The sequence below is a fragment of the Electrona antarctica genome (assembly GCF_951216825.1).
Source record: "Electrona antarctica genome assembly, chromosome: 4".
Lineage (NCBI taxonomy): Eukaryota > Metazoa > Chordata > Actinopteri > Myctophiformes > Myctophidae > Electrona > Electrona antarctica.
In genome coordinates this window covers 28,911,682-28,930,971 of record NC_136809.1, presented here as the reverse complement: position 1 = coordinate 28,930,971, position 19,290 = coordinate 28,911,682, and the positions used below count along the sequence as shown (strand labels likewise).

Here is a 19,290-nt window from a genome sequence, read left to right as displayed (position 1 = left end):
GAGGCCCAAGAAACGATTGTGTAAAGTATAATTGAGACATTTCTGAGTGAAGATGTTGATGTTACTGGTACATATTTCAAGACAAGTGGTTCTCAGCTGATATACTGTACTTTCTGGGAGCAATTGGGGTGGGCGGGACAGGGGTCGCGAGACATGGCCAAAGCATTTCCGGGGGTCCCCAGCCAAAAACGTTGAGAACCCCTGCAGTACAGTACGGTACAGTACGGTGCGGTACAGTACAGTACAGTACAGTACAGTAGTACTGTAATGTACAGTACGGGTAGTACAGTAAAGCACGGTACAGTATGAACAGTACAGTACTGTACAGTAACACTGTCATACATTACACCATGACAATACACCATGTTGTTACACAACAAATGCTATCTTATTTCCAACAACTACTACCCGTACCCGTCTGCATTTACTGTACACCCTCTTCTCCATGTGCATCAAAAAAGATACACACTCATTACTCACACCAACACCTTCCTTGCTCACTACAATTAGCAGTGCAACATTGAAAGGGTGACAACGTCACAAGGGAGCCAACGACGCGTGGCGCTAGAATCGAGACCGGCCAAAGGCCGGTTGAGTTTCTAGACATAATCAATTAAATTACCTTTAAAATCCCATTCTGTTACCACATGTTACCTTAGCACTATACAAGTAAGTGACGGCTGTTAAAGCTAGACTAATACAATGTCCATTATCTGTCAGATACCAAGACAACTAAATCAGGATTTTGCTCTTTCAAATCCATACAAATCTTAATACCCCCTTTCTGTGACCGAACAGACCCAAATTATTGGTTTAGCCTGTGAAACGCAGTGCTGGTGGACTAGGAGTTCGACAAATCCCGTGGTCAAATCCTCCTTTTGTTCTTTTGGGGTTAGCCCGAGGAGGAGCGTCTTTCTATCAGGAGTCTATAGTGGCAGGGATTTGTGCTGGAGGAATTGACATTCTAATCCTCACTGATTAATGACTCTTTAACCTTCTATCCCCTCCTCTTCTTGAACAATCACCATTCCACCGACAATGCTAAGAGGACGCTATCAAGGCTCACTTTCTAGGCAGTGAAAGTTTGAAAGTCAGCATTGTGTTGAATACTTCAAGACAAGCAATAAAAGAAGAAGAAATATTGTTGATTTACAACTTCGAAATTACCTTTCCGTCTTTGATTTGTGAAGAGCCATCCATGACGGATTACGAAGCTATTTGTTCTGACAACCAGTTGCCTTATATTTTTAATCGAAGGGATTTAGATCAGATGAAAACAGGAGAGCATGCGCACGCACGCACGCACGCACGCACGCACGCAAAGAAAATAGGCAAGCTGGTTGGATTGAAGTAGCCAACTGATGACTAAGGTATGTAAAGGCAGGCCAACACATTCTTTGTTTAATGGGCAAGTACTGTCCAATGGCCAGCCATCATGGAAAACGTGAAAATAGTTTGTGTATCATGTGCAGCCAAGGCTACAAATCAAATGCATGGGATGGGTCTGAGATGTGTAGGGCTGAGCCAGCAGAGACAGCACAATGTATTCTCCTCAGGTTCCGCGAGGAATGCATCAGAAAGCTTAATCCCTAGGACCACCCTGTCCTCTCAGATTGAAGGGAGTGCTAAGGCAGCTTGGCCTTACGAGGGAGGTGGTTAAGTGAAACCCTGCAGAGATTGTTTGGGGTGTTTGGCAGTGCGTGACCAGAGTAGATCATTGCTTCATCGCACCCAGAGTCTGGCTCAAGCTAGTCTTTGATGGGAGCTGAACTACAGTGTTTGATTTTGTGTACCTACGGTTTCACTCTCAGAATCAAGCAAAACATTAGCATCTGCTCAGAAGCTCATGGGCATAAGATCAGAGATCTGATTCAGACAAATTTAGGCATTCTAGATCAAGGCTACAAGGGATAAAGAGAGAATCCCTTTTACCGTAACTGATTGTATGCATACAGTATACAGTACATAGTGTAAAGTCTTTGTATTCAGTACACCATTTCCTTCTGAACCTTGTGATAACTTGTTCATGTCAAAATCAAAGTGAAATTATTTTGCATGATACATTTCACAAGGACAAAAATATCTCACTCACGCGCGCACACACACACACACACACACACACACACACACACACACACACACACACACACACACACACACACACACACACACACACACACACACACACACACACACACACACACACACACACACACACACACACACACACACACACACACACACACACACACACACTCTGAACAGCCTTGAATCAAAGACAAAGGATAGCTCAAACAACTGCTGCAAATGTGTCAATAATGTGTTTGAGTTCACTTTTACATAAGTTGAGCCTTTGCATAAGGTTGTCGGGACTAGGGCAAGTGCTACGGCAAGTGCTACAGGCTAAGATGGAGTCTGAAGAGGTGGGTTTTCAGACTATGCCGGAAGATTGGGAGTGAGTGTGCAGTTCTGATTACAATGGGAAGTGCATTCCATAGTTTTGGAACCAGAAGGGAGAAGAGTTTGGGACGTGTGGAGCGTTGTCCTGGCGTTTTAGTGAAGGTACTTCCAGCTTCCCTGCGTTGGCTGATCTGAGCGCACAGGAGGGTTCGATCAGACTTGCAAGATATGGGGGCGCCATACCTTTGGTTGCTTTGAATGCCAGCATCAGAGTACTTTGTACTCCATGCGGGCAGCGACCGGGAGCCAATGGAGGGAGCGGAGAACGGGGAGACGTGAGAATTTTGGCTGGTTGAAGACCAAGCGAGCTGTGGCATTTTGGAATAATGGAAGCTTAAGTGCGCATGCCGGTAGGCCAGTAAGGAGGGAGTTACAATAGTCAAGTTTTGACATGACTGATGTCTGGATAAGGAGCTGGGCTGACTCCCGGGTGAGGAAGGCTATAATTCGCCGGATGTTATAGAGTGTAAACCTACAGGATTGAGTAACTGCTGGAATGTGTGCTTTGAACGAGAGTTGACTGTCCAGGACAACACCAACACCATTCCTGTTAAGTGAATATTGCATGCCATGTCTTACTTCTAGCAATGATGTAAGGATACGTTGTAGAGAAATAAAAAGACATTTGGGAATTGCTCTGCAACTTGTTTGATTGCAATAGCAATTTTAGGAGCTTTTAAACCTGCAATAATATACTATAAATCAATTTAAAGATTAAACTGATACTTGCTTAGTGGATACTCTAGAGTTGAATTACCATGGTGTGAATTCATGACACCATTCAAACAGCACATCTTACTCAGAGTCGGTACCTACCTACCTACTGTATGTGTGTGTATAACTGTATGAAATTCTTAAAACAACTAAAGTTTCCACAGCAGTTGATCAGTGAATCTGAAAGGATACTCCTCAGCACAGCGGATATCCACAGCCACAATTTTGGGCTTGCTTGATTTTGTCCTCTTGAACTGTCCACCTGGAGACAGCTCACACAGGTCAATGAAGTCCTCAGCCGAGATCCGAGGAGAACCCTCCGCTTTAAGGTCACTCAGCGCCAGGGGCTCGCGGGACTAGAGAGGGCAGAGAATCACACTGTATGAGATCATATCATTCAAGAGTTGCATTTGATCAGAACAAGAAAATGTTCCACAGAGTGGCTGTGGAGATGTTGATGTGGTCATGAGAATGCTGAATATTGATGCATTTCAGCACTTTGTGAAAGTTACCAGCAAAGATCACAGGTTAAGTCCCAATGTTCCCCAATATATGAAATAAACTGAATGAGCTAAGTTCTACTGGTTATCTAAACAATCTCCAAAGTTCACCAAATAGCTGGCGATTTTATATAGCTACTCTTAAAGATGTAAATATTTAAGAGTGTTGTTTAATAAGTTAACCCTGGCATTTACAAATGGTATTAAATGTTTTAGAAAATGGAATTTAGACATCTTTGAAAATATGGCTTAAGTGGTAACACTTAATTTATATTTATATATCTACTGTATCTCCCTCTCTTTTCCAAATGTGTATGAGAAGCTGTAGCTGTAGTTTCTCGACAGACCGCTGTACAATTAGCACACTACAATGTATTTGTGGATATTAATACAGGAAGGTTATTGTGTCTGTCAAAAAAAAAAAAAAAAAAACACATCCAAGATGTTATTTGCTGTTGCCATGGTTCGATCGATCAATACTTCACTATATTTCACAACTGTATATCAATGGTTTTCTGAAACTCTTCCCAGCAAAACGAGCCTAGTCTCCAAGCTCCTCTTCAATTCTGAGAATCTGGTTGTACTTGATCGATCGATCAATCGATTCATCGATAGATGATCGATACCTTTATTGATGCTGTGCAGCACAGCAGTTAAGACTAAGAGTTACAGGAACAGTGTAAGGAAAACACTGTCGTATACAGAAATACAAAGACAAGACTGTCATAACAGAACAACAGTATACAATAGTATACACATAACTATCTTGCACTATGCAGAAAAACAGCAACACAAGGTTACAGTGTCCTCACCGTATCCCACACCAAAACAAATTAAGTGTCCATTACAATCAGTGCAATACCACTCAAATAAGTGTCCATTTCAATCAGTGCAATGCCACTCAAATAAGTGTCCATTTCAATCAGTGCAATGTAAGACAGTGACAGTGTTCCCAGTGGTGCAATCACCACACCATCTGCACACCATTTTCTGTTCCCAGATATATCTTTAATCTTAAATGGGTAACGTTTCGAACCGAAGCTCTTCCTCACACCGGCTCGAAGCGTTACCATTTAAAGATATATCTGGGAGCATAAAATGGTGTGCGGACTCTTTTTATCCTGTCACTGTTTTTGACCACCCAGTCACAGTATTTATGTCTTTTTGGCTGTTTTTCAGCCTCTACTGCCGCAATCAGTACAATAACCACAACCTATGTCTAACGTGCCATTAGATGTTAACTGCGGAGCTACGACTAGAAACGTCCTGCCCACAAGGAGCGAAGAATATCAAGGTTTCACTATGTGGTAGTGGTGTTTTACGTGGTCACTATTGGGTGCCCCCTCCATGGAATGGCTCTGCCGATGCCCTGTCCACACTGTTGGTAGCCCAGTAGCCATTCTATCCTATTTTATCTTCCGAGGTTATGTTCTACCCACCCTCAGAAACCAAGAAATCAAAGTGTCCTTTACTAAGGCATTTCAACCTGCAGGACTAAAGGAGCGTAGCTTTAAGCAGGGAGGCAGAGTCTCCCTGCTGTAGGCGGAAGACCATTCGTGACAAAACTCTGAAGGCATATCACACATCATGGAGGACAGATGTAAAAGTAAAACAAAAATTGTCAAGCGATCTAAATAAGAAATTAGCAATTGATTGTCGGAGCTGCAGTGCGCTCTGTTTGGAGTTAGGTAATTTTTCACTTCTATAATCCAATAACCACTCGTTATTGGATATAATAACACATTATTAGGTAAGAAAAATGGTTAATAAAGAATTCTCCTGTAAGTAGTAGGGCTTAGACCCTTGAGCCAGGCACTTTACACCAGATACTGCTGTGGAGCTATTCTGTTCCCAACATTAAGCCCTGACAGACTGTGGGCGTCAGCCATGCGCGTGTTATCAAGAGCGTTTGCAACAGCCATCAATCGGACGCGTCAAAACCTGTCTCCCAGAGCTCGGTTCTATTTTGGAATGTTGACGCTGCCTGGCAAAGACCAGAGTGAAGGAGAAGAGAGTGAATAAAACAATGAACTCCCAGGGTGTGTGCGTACGTATGTGCGTGTACTGTATGTGCTTCCAATGTGAATTCTTGACTCATGTCAGGGACACTCCCATCAATTACGCTTTCAATGTGTCACAGCCTTTAGAGGACTGTGGCTGCATGCCGTCTGCAGGTCACAGGATTTGCGAAAAATTTGTGAAAATGTGCGAAGCAGTGTTACTACTAAAAAGCATGCCTGCTCAGCACATATTCCCTAAATATAGAGTTAACCCATTTAAGCCTAACCTCAAGCCAAACCCCAGTTTTCTGAAATAAATATTTTCACGATTTTTCAAAAATAGCAGACCTACAAGCTCATAGCGCGCCACTCGGTGGCGCGCTATGAGCTTGTAGATCTGCTATTTTTCAATAGCTAAATTATAACATAATGTTTGAAACACCAAAAGGGGTTCCCGCCCAGAATGGGTTAAAGTAAAGAATGCAAAAGAAAACAAACAAAAGAAGAAAAAAAAAACATTAGAAAACATACTGCCATTTGCAATTAATGTTGACATTTCAAGTTATCAAGCTGTTTTATCGAGTTATTTCACACTCACCCTATTCTCTACGACATTATACATTTTTGTAGAAAGACAACACAGCGGGGGTGAATAAAGGTCAGAGCTGAGCTCTATATCACTGATGCATAACATAATGAAAGATCAATCTGCAATAACAGCCAGTTCTTTCATCCTCCTAGCCAGTAGTTGACGTACATCATAGGTTAAACATTTCCACCCAAAATGAGACATTTGTGATCCTAACATTTTTATCCCATGATTTTGCAACCCATTTTTTCACCCAGACCCCTTTTCCACTGGTTGGGAACCGGTTCAGTTCAGAACCAGTTTTTAGTGAGCCAGACCTCCGAAATTGGAACGTTAATTATGAATTGAATGGGCAAAACCATACCTATATTAAATTGTCAAGATAAGTAAATTAATATATGATAACACTTCTACAGTAGTAGCTTTTTCATATTTTCTATTTTTTGCATATTTTCCTTCATGAAACCTAACCTAACAATTTCAGAAAATGTGTAATACAATAAATAATTGTCTTTGTGTAAGTAATCAACTGGGGAAGTTTCATGGTGAGAACTATTCATTCCATTTTACATATACTGTAGGCCTACTGTAGGTGAAAATGACAAAATGTGTGATGAATATGAAAAAGCTATTCCTGTGGAAGGGTTATCATATATTAATTTACTTATATTGATCCTATAAACAATTTAATATAGGTAGGTCATAATTAACGTTCCAATTTTGGAGATCTGGATCATGGACTAAAAACTGGTTCTGAACTGAACCGGTTCCCAATCCCAACACGTGGAAAAGGTGCCCCAGTGTCAATTATCTAATGTAATCCTGGGCGCTACACTTCCTCTGCCAACCTGGGGGGGGCAGCGGACTGACCTCATGCTTCCTTCTATGCATGAGGAGTCCAAGCTTCTTCTTTTCACCTGACAGGGGAGAGTTTCCCTGGCCGGACGTAGCACATGGAAGGAACACGTTAGTCCGACCAGTTCCTTTCCCCTCCATCAGGCGCCCCGGCTGGCCAGGGGGAGGCAGTTTAGAGACCAGGATTACTGCATGGTTTTTGTGAGGTTACCTACCCTAGGGGACTCCACACAGAAAGGCCCTTTCGCCAATCCCGCCTCAGGTATGGGCACTGATGTCGCACGCACCCACAGCATCCGCAGCGGGCCAGCGGGAATCGAACCCAAGACCTTCTAGCTGTGAGGCGACAGCACTACCGACTGTGCCACCGTGCAAACAACTATCACTATCCCAAGAAATCAGAGAGAGCGCCAGTGGACTGCCAGGCGTGCCAGCAGGCGTCTGTCTGCCTTTCATAGACCAGTGTACTGGAAGTATATAATTTCAGAGCATACGGTCCCCTCAGATATAGAGGACCCTGACATCCACCTAGATCCATGACCGTGCAGCAGTCAATTTGTGGATGTCCACCCATAGATCTATAAATTCTATTCGCTGCGCAGGATTTACACAATACCTTTTCTGACCTTTTGGAATCTCGCTCCTGACAAATATTCCATATTACAATAAAAAAAAAGAATCTAAAATGACAACACTAATAAAAACTAGACTAAATCTAAGTCTTTTCAAAAACAAAATAAAAAGTAATTACAGTTTCAAAACTACAATATATACCCTAACCTTGGCAGTGGATCGCCGCACGCACACACGCACGCACGCACACGCACACGCACACACACACACACACACACACACACACACACACACACACACACACACACACACACACACACACACACACACACTAAAGTCCCCTACTGTAGCTAGTTCTATGTTTTTTTTTAACTGTGTTCCAACTTGGCTAAGGCTGAGAAAGAAATGCTCTGACACACCCGTGGGTGGGGGGACTCTACATGAAACAAGGAGCATATGTCTTGTCGCTGTGTGAATAATGAAAGCAATTTTGGCATTTGAATGTAATCTGAAATACAGATACAGTATCTCTCCCAGGACTCTCAGACAAGCGTGGCGACCTTTCACAGTCAAGTCCAATCAATCTAAGAGTGGGACAGAGCAGGAAAAACAGAGGATTGGCATGAACACAACAGAAGAGTGAGAGACAAACCGATGGGTCAGAATGTGTAGTGTCTGTCTGTCTGTCTGTCTGTCTGTCTGTCTGTCTGTCTGTCTGTCTGTCTGTCTGTGCGCGCAAATAGAGATAATGAAAAGGTATTAAGGACTACATAAAGAAATCAGAAGTAGACATTGACCGTGTGGTCTTTTTTAGCAACACAGCTGTCATTAAAGCTTAAAGTTTAGACAAAATACAGTTTCAGATACAGTATACGATGGTTGAAATTCCGCTACATGGGATTGGAGGGACCCACCAAATGTTCACCTTGTTCAAATAAACAGACACCATTGGACAGGAATCGAATGGGTAAAATCTGGGAAGGAATGCTTTTAAAGGATTATTTTCTGGATTTCACAAAGAAAATAGATTTGGCCCTCTCAGGATTGGGTATGTATCCAACAGAAACAAGGCCTCAGCTGATTGCTACATCGAAGTTAATCTTTTCTGTACACATTATTACAAAATAATTGAATGATAGATATGTGGTCAGGGTCAAGACACGTCAATCAAGACATTGCTGTCAACTGTTGACTTGAGTCGATAATCTAACTGGGCTAGCGACAGAGTCACAAAGGAGCTAATGAAATGAAGACTAAAACCAAATAATGCTCATGTTACCAGATACTGAGCTATCATGGAAAGCCAAGTGTAAAAGGCAATATTATGTGAGACATACCGGCTCATTTAATGAAAGTGGTAATGCATTTGTAGGTAAAAGATCGGCTCAGCGGTTTGCAGACACAGAGACACGGACCCTCTTATAATAGATGGCTGGAGTACTGTCGAGCCACTCCGTAAGAATTACAAAATTCTGATTGTGGCCGAGATTTCAACACAAATGAAGAATAGTATAATAGATAAATGTGTTTTACATAGTAAACTAGAAAAAGTCCCCCTCGGGGCACAGGGCTCCACCAGGGCAGGTCAGGTTGTGGCCTCCTGGTGGCGCTATAATTGGCCAATGTGAAAAGGGTGCCATTTCTTCTTACGCCTTGGATGGCAATTGGATGATTTGAGACATTTTGTTCCAAAAATGTGTTTTGCAAAAATCCACCTGTTGGTGGCGCTAGAACAGGCCAATGTGAAAAGGGTGAGATATATTCCCAGCCTAGTAGGAAAGTCTGTGAAAGATTTCACATAAACGCTCCGTTCATGATTTGAGGCTTTTTGTTCAAAACGGGCCAATCCTGCAAACTTTGAAAGCCAATGTTAGCCAATTAGGATGGGATCTGAAATATCGGACAGTTCCATCTTGAACACGACTATAGGGGGATTTTTGGAGTAGTAATGTTCAATGTTTTTCAAAAGTCGGCCTCCTGGTGGCGCTATAACAGGCCGTTCTGGAAAATTTGGGGTAGAGGTTCATCGTTGGCATCCAGGGAGTATGCGTGCAAAATTTGAGTGCAAAACATACTCTCTCCCCATGCATTCGGCCTGGTGGAGACAACAAAATACAATGAATTGGCACACGGATGATTAAAAGAATGGAGGTCCAGAGGATGTGAAAATGTAAAATACTAAGAAATAGGGAAACAGAAGGTTCCTCAAATAGAGAAAAAACATTGGGGGGCATTCAAAAATGCAGAGTTCAACAGCACCTTAAAAGCACAGGAATGGCTCACAGACATGCAACACATTAGAGTTGTTCCTCAGGCAGCTATCCAGATGGTATGAAATACATCAACACCGCCGCACGCACGCACGCACGCACGCACGCACGCACGCACGCACGCACGCACGCACTCACTTAGCGGAGGCTATTATCTCGTAGCCTAATCTTAACCCTAGCGCAAATCATCACTCCTTGTTCTAACCCTAAAATTGCCTCTGTTAGATGCGATAAGGGGTGGAAGAATGTAATGCAAGATTTTCCTTAGTGTAGTTTTGGTGCACATGAGGACAGAAATATACATAGTCACACACATACTCTATGCACACACAAAGTCACAGCGGAAATAAGCAGCCAAACTCTCCATGCTTGGGGGTTGATGGTAGCTGTGTGTGTGGACTTGAATGTTATGATGCCAGGCATTGCCAGCCTCCACTGGCTTTATGACACTCACACATTTCACTGGCTTGACATTTGCGTGTAGGTCACAACATGTTGCAGTGCAACGCTTTGTGAGCTTGTAGATCTTCTATTTTCGGTTTGTGACACAGGCGTGCAACTAAGTATAAATCAGGCATAACAGTGCTAATGGAGCCCGTGATAAGCGTAACCAAATCCCCTCCAGTTATCCAGCTTCTCACTATGTGTGTGCGCGCGTGCGTGTGCGCGCGTGTGCACGGCAGAGAAAACAAGAGTACTTGAGTTAGTGCTATATGATATAGATGGCCATCATTGTTTATGTACAGTATATGTGGATACATACTTGTGGACTATGTGGATGTGCGGAGAATGTGCATGTTTTGTTTTGTGTCACTTTCGCCAATGTGTATGGCACACATGCTAAAAAGCAACCTCACTTACTTTCCATAGTCAACTCTATAGCAATAAGTTGATAAACATGAGCTGACTGTGTGAGAGAGTGAACTGAATTGCACTACGTTTTGGGTCAGTTTGCACAATCATAGGCATCCGTCCGTCAGTGATGACGATGGATTGCACCCGAGTGGTCAGGTTTTCTTGCAGCGGCGGCTGTGGCTGGACAGCCCCGCTCCGGAATGGCAGTCTTTAGTGCAGTTGGCGCAGACAAAACGAGAGGGGACTGAGTTTCCTCTTCTGTCTCTTCGCCTGCAGCAAGGAGATGTGCCTCTTCTCGGCACGGCGAGTTCCTGCAGCGACAGTCTGCCTCCAAACGCCACAGTCTTTTGCAGCTTCCTCCCAGTTGTTGTGGTCAATGCCTGCCTGCTTCATATCACGTTTGCAAACGTCCTTGAAGCGCAAGCGTGGGCGACCAAGAGGTCTGGAGCCTGTTGACAGTTCTCCATACAGGACAGCCCTGGGGAGCCGGCTGGGGTCCATCCTGTGGACATGGCCAAGCCACCTGAGGTGGCGCTGGCTCAGCATGGTGAACATGCTGGTGGAGTGACTCTGAGCACGTTCCAGGACTTCTGTGTTGGGATCCTGCCAAGAAATTCCCAGGATGCGGCGCAGACAACGCAGGTGGAAGCTGTTAAGCTAGATAGATGGTTGTCGTGGGCAAAAATCTTCCCCACGATGTTAAGCAGGGAGATGCCGCGGTAATTATTGCAGTCACTGCGGTCTCCCTTGTTTTTATACAGTGTGACGACGAGTCACGCAGGTCTTGGGGGACAGCTCCATCCTTCCAACAGAGGCAGAGGAGGTCGTGAAGGTGGGGAAGCAACGAGGGTTTCCCAAGTTTGATGACGTCAGGTGTTATCCCATCAGCACCTGGGGCCGTGCCGCAAGCGAGGCTGTCGATGGCTTTGCTGAGCTCCTCCTGTGTGGGTTCCTTGTCAAGCTCCTCCATGATGGGCAGGTTTGCAACTCCATTCAGAGCCTCCTCTGACACGGTGTTCTCTGTAGTGTATAGCTCCATGTAATGTTCAGCCCATCCTTCCATCTGCTTATCGCAGTCTGTGATGACTTCACCAGACTTAGATTTGAGTGGCGCCGTTTTCTTGATGAATGGGCCGGTAGCTTGTTTTATCCCCTCATACATGCCCCTGATATCGCCTGTATCTGAGGCAACCTGTATATTTGAGGAGAGCTCAAGCCAGTAGTTGTTGGCGCAGCATCGAGCCAATCGCTGGGCTTTGCTCTTAGCTTCCCTCAAGGTGTCAAGGTTCCTTTGTGAGGGGTTTTCCTTGTGCTTGAGGAAAGCAGTACGCAATGGCTTGGTCGTAGATGGTGTCTCATAGGCAGTTCCACTTGTCAACAGCACTCTGCTGGTTTGACGTAGAGAGCGATTGGTCAAGGGAGGTGAGGAAGCGATGTGTGACGTCCGGGTTGGAAGAACAGCTGGCATTAATGCGTGGACGGGCCTTCTGCTTGGTGTGATCTGCTTTGGCTGTAGCTTGACCTTGCTGAGGACTAGCGAGTGGTCTGTGTCACAGTCAGCGCTGTGAAACGTCCGTGTGAGATGAACACTGTTAAGTGCCTCTCGCCTCGTGATGATGAGGTCAAGCTGGTGCCAACGTTTAGATCTGGGGTGTCTCAAGGAGATCCTGTGCAGGGGCTTTGTCTGAAAGAACGTGTTGGTGATGCAGAGCTTGTGGTAGCAGCACAATTCTAGCAGACGTTTTCCATTGTCCAAAACAGTCAGGCCAGGATTCATGAAAGATGGGTTTCCATGGTTTTGTACGTTATCTGTTTTCTGTGTCTATGGAGTTAACATTACTCTTAGTCTTATAGGCCTACGTGTGTGATTAATATATGCAAATAATATTTGCATATATTAATCACACCCGTAGGCCTATAAGACTAAGAGTAAGAAAGAGTAAGAAACCAAAAATATTATAAGACATATTATGTCTTATAATATTTTTGGTTTCTTCCTGAAAGCTGAGAGCTTTTGAGTGAAAAGGACCAATCGAAATACAGTACACCGCTTTAGTGACATTCTAAAATCACCCCCTCTCCTCAATACATACAAAAACAGCTGTGGGTGTGGTTAGCACAGGTGTATTTGTGACAGCTGCAGGTTCGAATCCCACATAAGACATTAAAGTTATGGATTGCGGCTTTATCCTACTGTATATCCAGTCCTGTGATACGAGTCAGAGTCAGACGCTTGGTTGTGAGAGCTCTATAAATTGAACAGTACATTAATGTTCATGTACTGTAATATTAACCATGGATATGGATGCAGTTAAATGTGTCAATGGCTCTGAATAAGGCCTGAGAATGCTAATGACCTATTTCAATTGCATATGCTTTCCTTCATCAAAATCATGCTGAGTTTTCAAAGTAGTACAATATATTCTGCATTATGCCCCTGCATGCAATTCAAGACGTTCGGCATATGACGCTTTTAAAAAGCGGGCACTATTCTCTAGGGAATTTCTTCAGTGGTAAAGGGATTTCTTCTGCAAGGCATGGAGCCAGAACAACGCGTAGTATAATTGAGGCCATGATCTGAGAAAACGCTGACATTGATATTATCTCCCGCAGCACACATGCACCAGACTCATGAACATTATACGCACACGACATACTAGTACAAGAAGACAAGTGTACCCACAGACGGATGCACACACAAAGAAAGGTTTTCCCTTTACATTCTCCAGTCTATAATTCAGGGTTCTATCCTTGTGAAGTGAAAATAAATTTCTCTAATAGGGCAGACAAAGCAGTCTCTCTTAACGAGAATTAATTTGTATTTTTCGCTGACAGAAAAGAGAACCCACTAAAGTCTTAGGGACCAGACATAAACATTTTACATATCTTTGGTGTCTCTGGATCTCAGCCGATGAAATGAAATGAGTATTGAATAAGCAACTCGACTGAGTATTGAGTAAGCAACTTGCTGAGTATTGAATAAGCAACTCGACTGAGTATTGAGTAAGCAACTTGCTGAGTATTGAATAAGCAACTTGCTGAGTATTGAGTAAGCAACTTGCTGAGTATTGAATAAGCAACTCGACTGAGTATTGAATAAGCAACTTGCGGTGCATTAAAGCTTGATGACTCAGAAAGCCTACGCACAAAATGACAGCGGGGGAAGGTCATGGTTTTCTTGCATTGTGTTCAGTTATTGCTGAAATGGCATATTGACAAATCAAATGCTTGACATTAGAATATAGCCTGAAGCTAAAATGGAATCATATTTACAGGTGCCGCCAGAAATAAAAGAATGAACTGATGCTTCACAATGTCCTCTCAGTAACCTGTATCACTTGTGGAAAAATGTTCTAAATGAACAAATAAGTAATTATTTTCATATGGCAAATCAGATGAGTAAATTGTAAATTACATACATGACATACTGTAGATAACAAAACTAAGTTCTCTTCTACAGCACAAACCACTGTTATGTGGATTGAATGCATACTGTAGTGTACACTGTACTGTAGGTATACTTTAACCCTTTTAGACTCGAGGGCGATTTTGAAAAGGCCTTCTAAGTTGTTTTTTTTTTTTAACTAAAACTTCTAAAACCTACGGCAGTTTTATGAAAGACACCCTAAAACCTGAGGTCTTTCTGAGAAACTTCACAGAATTTTGAGAAACTTCACAGAATTTAAAAGTACCGAAAAAGAATACAAAACTACAAGGAGACGTGCACACATTCCCGGCTTCAGAGATAAAGTAATCCTGCCACTGCCTAAATGGGTTAAGTGTGCCACTGGCAGCATGATCTAATTTTGGAGACAGTCGGGTCAGATTGTAAATACATTTTTGCACATGGAGCCCAGTAGAGTTTCAGTTTGTTTACATGGTGCCCTGAAACTGCTTTGCCGGGCAGTGACGATGGTGGATGGTCACCATGGCGCGTTCACAGATTGTCTTTTTTGGAGCTACTGTATTTGCAAGTCCAACATGTTAGCAGCAAGAGGCTAGAAACAGGAGGTTGCTGTGCCTTCCAATAGCTGACTATTATAGTCATTATTATTAACCTGATTTAAAAGTGGCCCAGCCAATCACTCTGACTCATGGTGATAGTGTGGTCAGATTATCAATCAATCGATTGTGTTCGACCTAGGATCAGTGAAATGAAATTAAATGAAATTAAATTAAATGATTACTATATTTACCCAGGGTATCTGGGCTAAGCTCAATAACTCGCCTCAGCGAGCACACACTAGTTATTGCCAATTTATATTTATTCTTACTATTATTCTTCTTCTTTATTCCACCACTTTTTTCGTCTTCCTACTACTTCTACATACTTTATGCTAGAAATGTTGTTCAAAGTTCAACATGTTCAGCTCTTTGCAGCTATTTATGCTTTCTTTTTACAATTTTTTAACTTTATTTTACATTCTTTATAATGAGAGTCAATGGAAGGTCCCATTTTTCACAGTTCACTTTTTTGTGCTCTTATTACTCCGTCATACTTTCACTTTGAAACCCCATGAATTTTCATTGGTGAAAAAGTTATTTTGAAAAAGTTTATACTTTTTAAAATATTTAACTTTATTTGTAATATTTTCCTCCCATAGGCATGTATGGGATTTTATCTAATTAGTGCCCCCTTAGAGTGCGGGGCCTTGTAGACTAGAGGGTGGAAACTGAAATTCTTTCCTTGAAAATTTACCAAACAAATTGTCGTCCCGGCCAAAATATTCACTTTACACGCATATTCTTTGGTGATATTGTAGCCACCCTTGTCCTCTTTCACACAATGTGACTACCAAAGCACAGAGACATACAGAATGTGAACTACGGCCCTTTAAGTGACATACAGTCAAGCTGCCCATTGACCTCCATTGTATGATTCTTACGAGGAAATTATCGTGAAGACAATACTTAACTCGCGAAATTGCATTCGACTTTTACTTTTTGCGATAGAGCAATTTGTTCGGGCATAGGTCTTTCCCATTGAGGCCCATTGAAATCTCCCAGTCATAGTGCTGGCACTGTTTTACTCTTGCACAGCTGATACATATAAGGGCCTAATTACAGGGCTGACATTAGAGTTGTGCTTCACGAACGGAAATCACGAACGTAATGTCCAATCCACTCCAAATTACTTACGCATGATCACATGGTTGAAGTGACATTGTAATTGGCTGGCAATATTAGTGGGAGGGACCTATGTAAGCCACTTTGCAATTTTTTTCTTTTCTAGTATTAAGTTGTACCTGTACAACTAAAACTTTGGAGGTTCATAATAATTATTAAAATTAATTGAATGAATTATTACATCAGTCGGCCTCATGGTGGCGCTATAACAGCCCACTTTGCGTTTTTCATAGTTTTTCTTCAAAACACACTTTTTGCCCCTCCTCCTACAGATTTTGTCCAAATCTCAGAAAAAGCGGTACACATGATCTCTGGACCTATCCGATTAAAACACCACAGGCAGTCTTTTGGCAGTCCGTATCGCTCGGCCATAATCGTCGTCCGAAGTTAGTGGGAGGGGCCCACTTTACAAAAAATGCCACAAATTGCGAACGGAATGTCCAATCCATCCCAAATTTCAATCAGATGTCACGGGTGGTTTAATTAACCAAAAGCAATTCCATTTTCATCCATAGGGTGCACCGCAAATACAAAAAGTTTAACCGTTTCTTGCAGAAAAATGATTTTTGGGGGGACATTATAATTATACGTGACATTATAATTGGCTGGCAATATTAGTGGGAGGGGCCTATGTGAGCGACAACCACACTGCAATTTTTCAAAATTGCGACTTTTCTAGTTAAAAATGTATTTGTGCTAAATGTCCTTGTCTAATGTTCTGTTGCTTAGATATGACTGTGTGCAACTGGGCATGTGCACGCACTCGCACTGTGCAGGTACACAATCACACATGTATGTATGTACGTACGTACGTACACGTGCATGCGTGCGTGCGTGCGTGCGAGTGCAAGGGGACATAGGTGAGTGGACAGATGTACATGGCGGAGGTTCAAAACACAACAACATTTCTCTAATGTTTTTATCCTTGGGGCCACCATATAGGTGTCTTGAAACAAATAGTCATTAGCTGTTATGAGCCTTTGACATTTGACCACTGTGCTGTGTTCTGTCTGTAGGTTTTGTGAGCGAGTGCAGACTGAGGGGGTTGCAGAAACATCAATGCTACTGCCCATACAGATGAGCCTCTGCACAGGACGCTGAATGAGGAAGATTACAGCAATCACTTGGGCACACAGGAGATGGGGCTGACAAGAGCGTTGGGTATCTGGGTGCAACGCGCTCAGGTGTGAAAGGCAAACAGGGCCAGGGCACAAAAACTAACAAGGAGCTGATCTGAAGCGTGGCATCACATCAGTGAATACACCACACCACACATCTGCTGCTGTTATGGGACTATGTTTTGGAGTGCATGTGAAAACTATATTTGGCCACAGGGCAAATGCAAGCCCTTTTTATTAGGCAATGAAGACTAGCAGGTTCACGAATCCACAGGATCCACAGTGGATGAGTTGAGTACAGACATAGAAAGACAACCTGTTTGTTGAGAAGATTTAAGTTCATTGGTGAGTGTGTGGATGTGTCAGTGGGATGATACCTTCCAAGTTCCAACCAATATAGTTCACTAAAGAAAAGCCCCCAAAACATCCAGATGGTTCAGATGTTGTGTTCTAATAGAACTACCTCACCCCCACACCTGCTCTCGACAGTGATCCAACTCATCTACAGTACTACGGTACACAAGCTTTATATCTGATATTGCTTTGTAACTTGTTCCAAAGCACCATCACAGGTCTGCTTCAGTCATAGCTCTGAGTGTTATTTACCAAACATAACTGATCTGTCAAGTAACATTGCTTTGTTCATTTCATTGAGTGTGCCTGATGTAGTGCTTGAAATGCTAACCACCGTGACTTCATGTACCCCTGCTGACTTCACCCATCCTCTCTTCTCCAACATACTGTCTCACTCTCAGCTATCCTACTGTCTGTCAGCATACAGGTACTTGTACTGTATCTCAGCTACCCTACCTTCTGTCAACAGTCATGCTGTCTCACTCTCAGCTACCTCACTGTCTGTCAACATAATGTCTCAATCTCAGGAAATCTCAGGTCTGTCATTGCAGAAAATATACAAAGGACAGCAAAGTTTTAAATATGTATTAAAAAATTACACCAAAAGGGGTTCCCGTCCTGAATGGGTTAAGAGATGAGACTAACATCCTTAGTGTTCGTATAACTCAGAAAGAGTGCACTCTTCACTCCTCAAAGTGAAATCAACCCTGAGGATTTTACTGTGTGGGGCCGGGGTGTGTTGGTAGTGGAGACATGGGTAACAGTGTTATCGCAGAGACATCCAGTGTGTCCATACTAACCACATGTCAGGCTTAGATTCCCAGTCTAAGAATTTATTCCGTCAGGCCGGTCGTAAATTCTTGGCGAGACCTGATGGATGGCAACAGTCTGCGACCAATCCAAGCTTGGAAAATGGAAACCTCGAATAAAACAACACACCGTAGCAGGAAGGAAAACATTTCATGCGACTTCAGACTCACAATTTTACATTGGACACTGTTAATCTATGTATTTTCCCTTTAGCCTTTATCAGTTTATTCATGAGTTGACTGAGAATGGGTGGCCCTTCCCAGAAACCCCATTACAAGCAGCCATGCCTGGGAGATACCAAACACGATCACAGTCTGCCACTTGTGGTCGTTGGAGCCACTCCAAAAAGGAAATGTAGGTTGAAGTGCCTTACTGCCTTGCTCAAGGGGCACATTGATGGTAGTGGTTGATTGGGTGCATTTCCGATTCAATCTTCACACCCTGATTTCCCTACCCTTCCTGCTGATTAAAGCTGGCATCCTTCGATTCACAAACAGCCTGTTAAATACAAAAATATGCACCTGGGGTCTTTTTTTTGCAAAAGACCAGCAGAAAGATTCAGTAGTCACTGAATCTGGTATCACGCTTAACACAATCAGCGCCGGGATTCCTTCAAAATAGAAGCTCTGGGGTGCCGGGAAGACATGGCCGCTTTTACCACGGAGAGCGCCATAGATTAGGAGAGACGAGGCATTCTTTCTGCAGCGGTAAACTAGGAAGTGAACGGACCGCGCATGAACGAAAAGCGTATGGTGGCCTTGGAGTCCAACTCAAAAATAAAAAAAAAGGAAAAAAATGCAGAATATTCTCGTTTGATATCATTGAAGATGCGCTAGGACGTGTACACACGTCATTGCAACCCGTCAATTGGATTGCTTATGACGTGTGGGCACGTCGGTTGGACTGAACCAGTTTTAAAGATGTTTACTAGACGATCCTTAAATTCACAAAAGCTCAGAGTTCAAGGCACTCTGAGCTTTTGTGAATTTATTTTCATTTTCAATGCACATCAAAAGCATATGATGAAGTATAAATCAGGCTTGCATGGTTGAAGGATGCCTCGTC

General features: G+C 43.0%; 1 protein-coding gene across 2 annotated transcripts in view; it reads right to left on the bottom strand.

Moving 5' to 3' along the window:
• The window catches only part of tbck (TBC1 domain containing kinase), an 81,900-nt gene that overhangs the window by 13,141 nt on the left and 49,469 nt on the right, over positions 1-19,290 (bottom strand). For both annotated transcript variants that reach the window (XM_079499993.1, XM_079499994.1), the window contains exon 24: positions 3,367-3,530. In XM_079499993.1, coding sequence (XP_079356119.1) covers positions 3,367-3,530 — 164 coding nt within the window. The remainder of the gene's footprint in view (positions 1-3,366; positions 3,531-19,290) is intronic.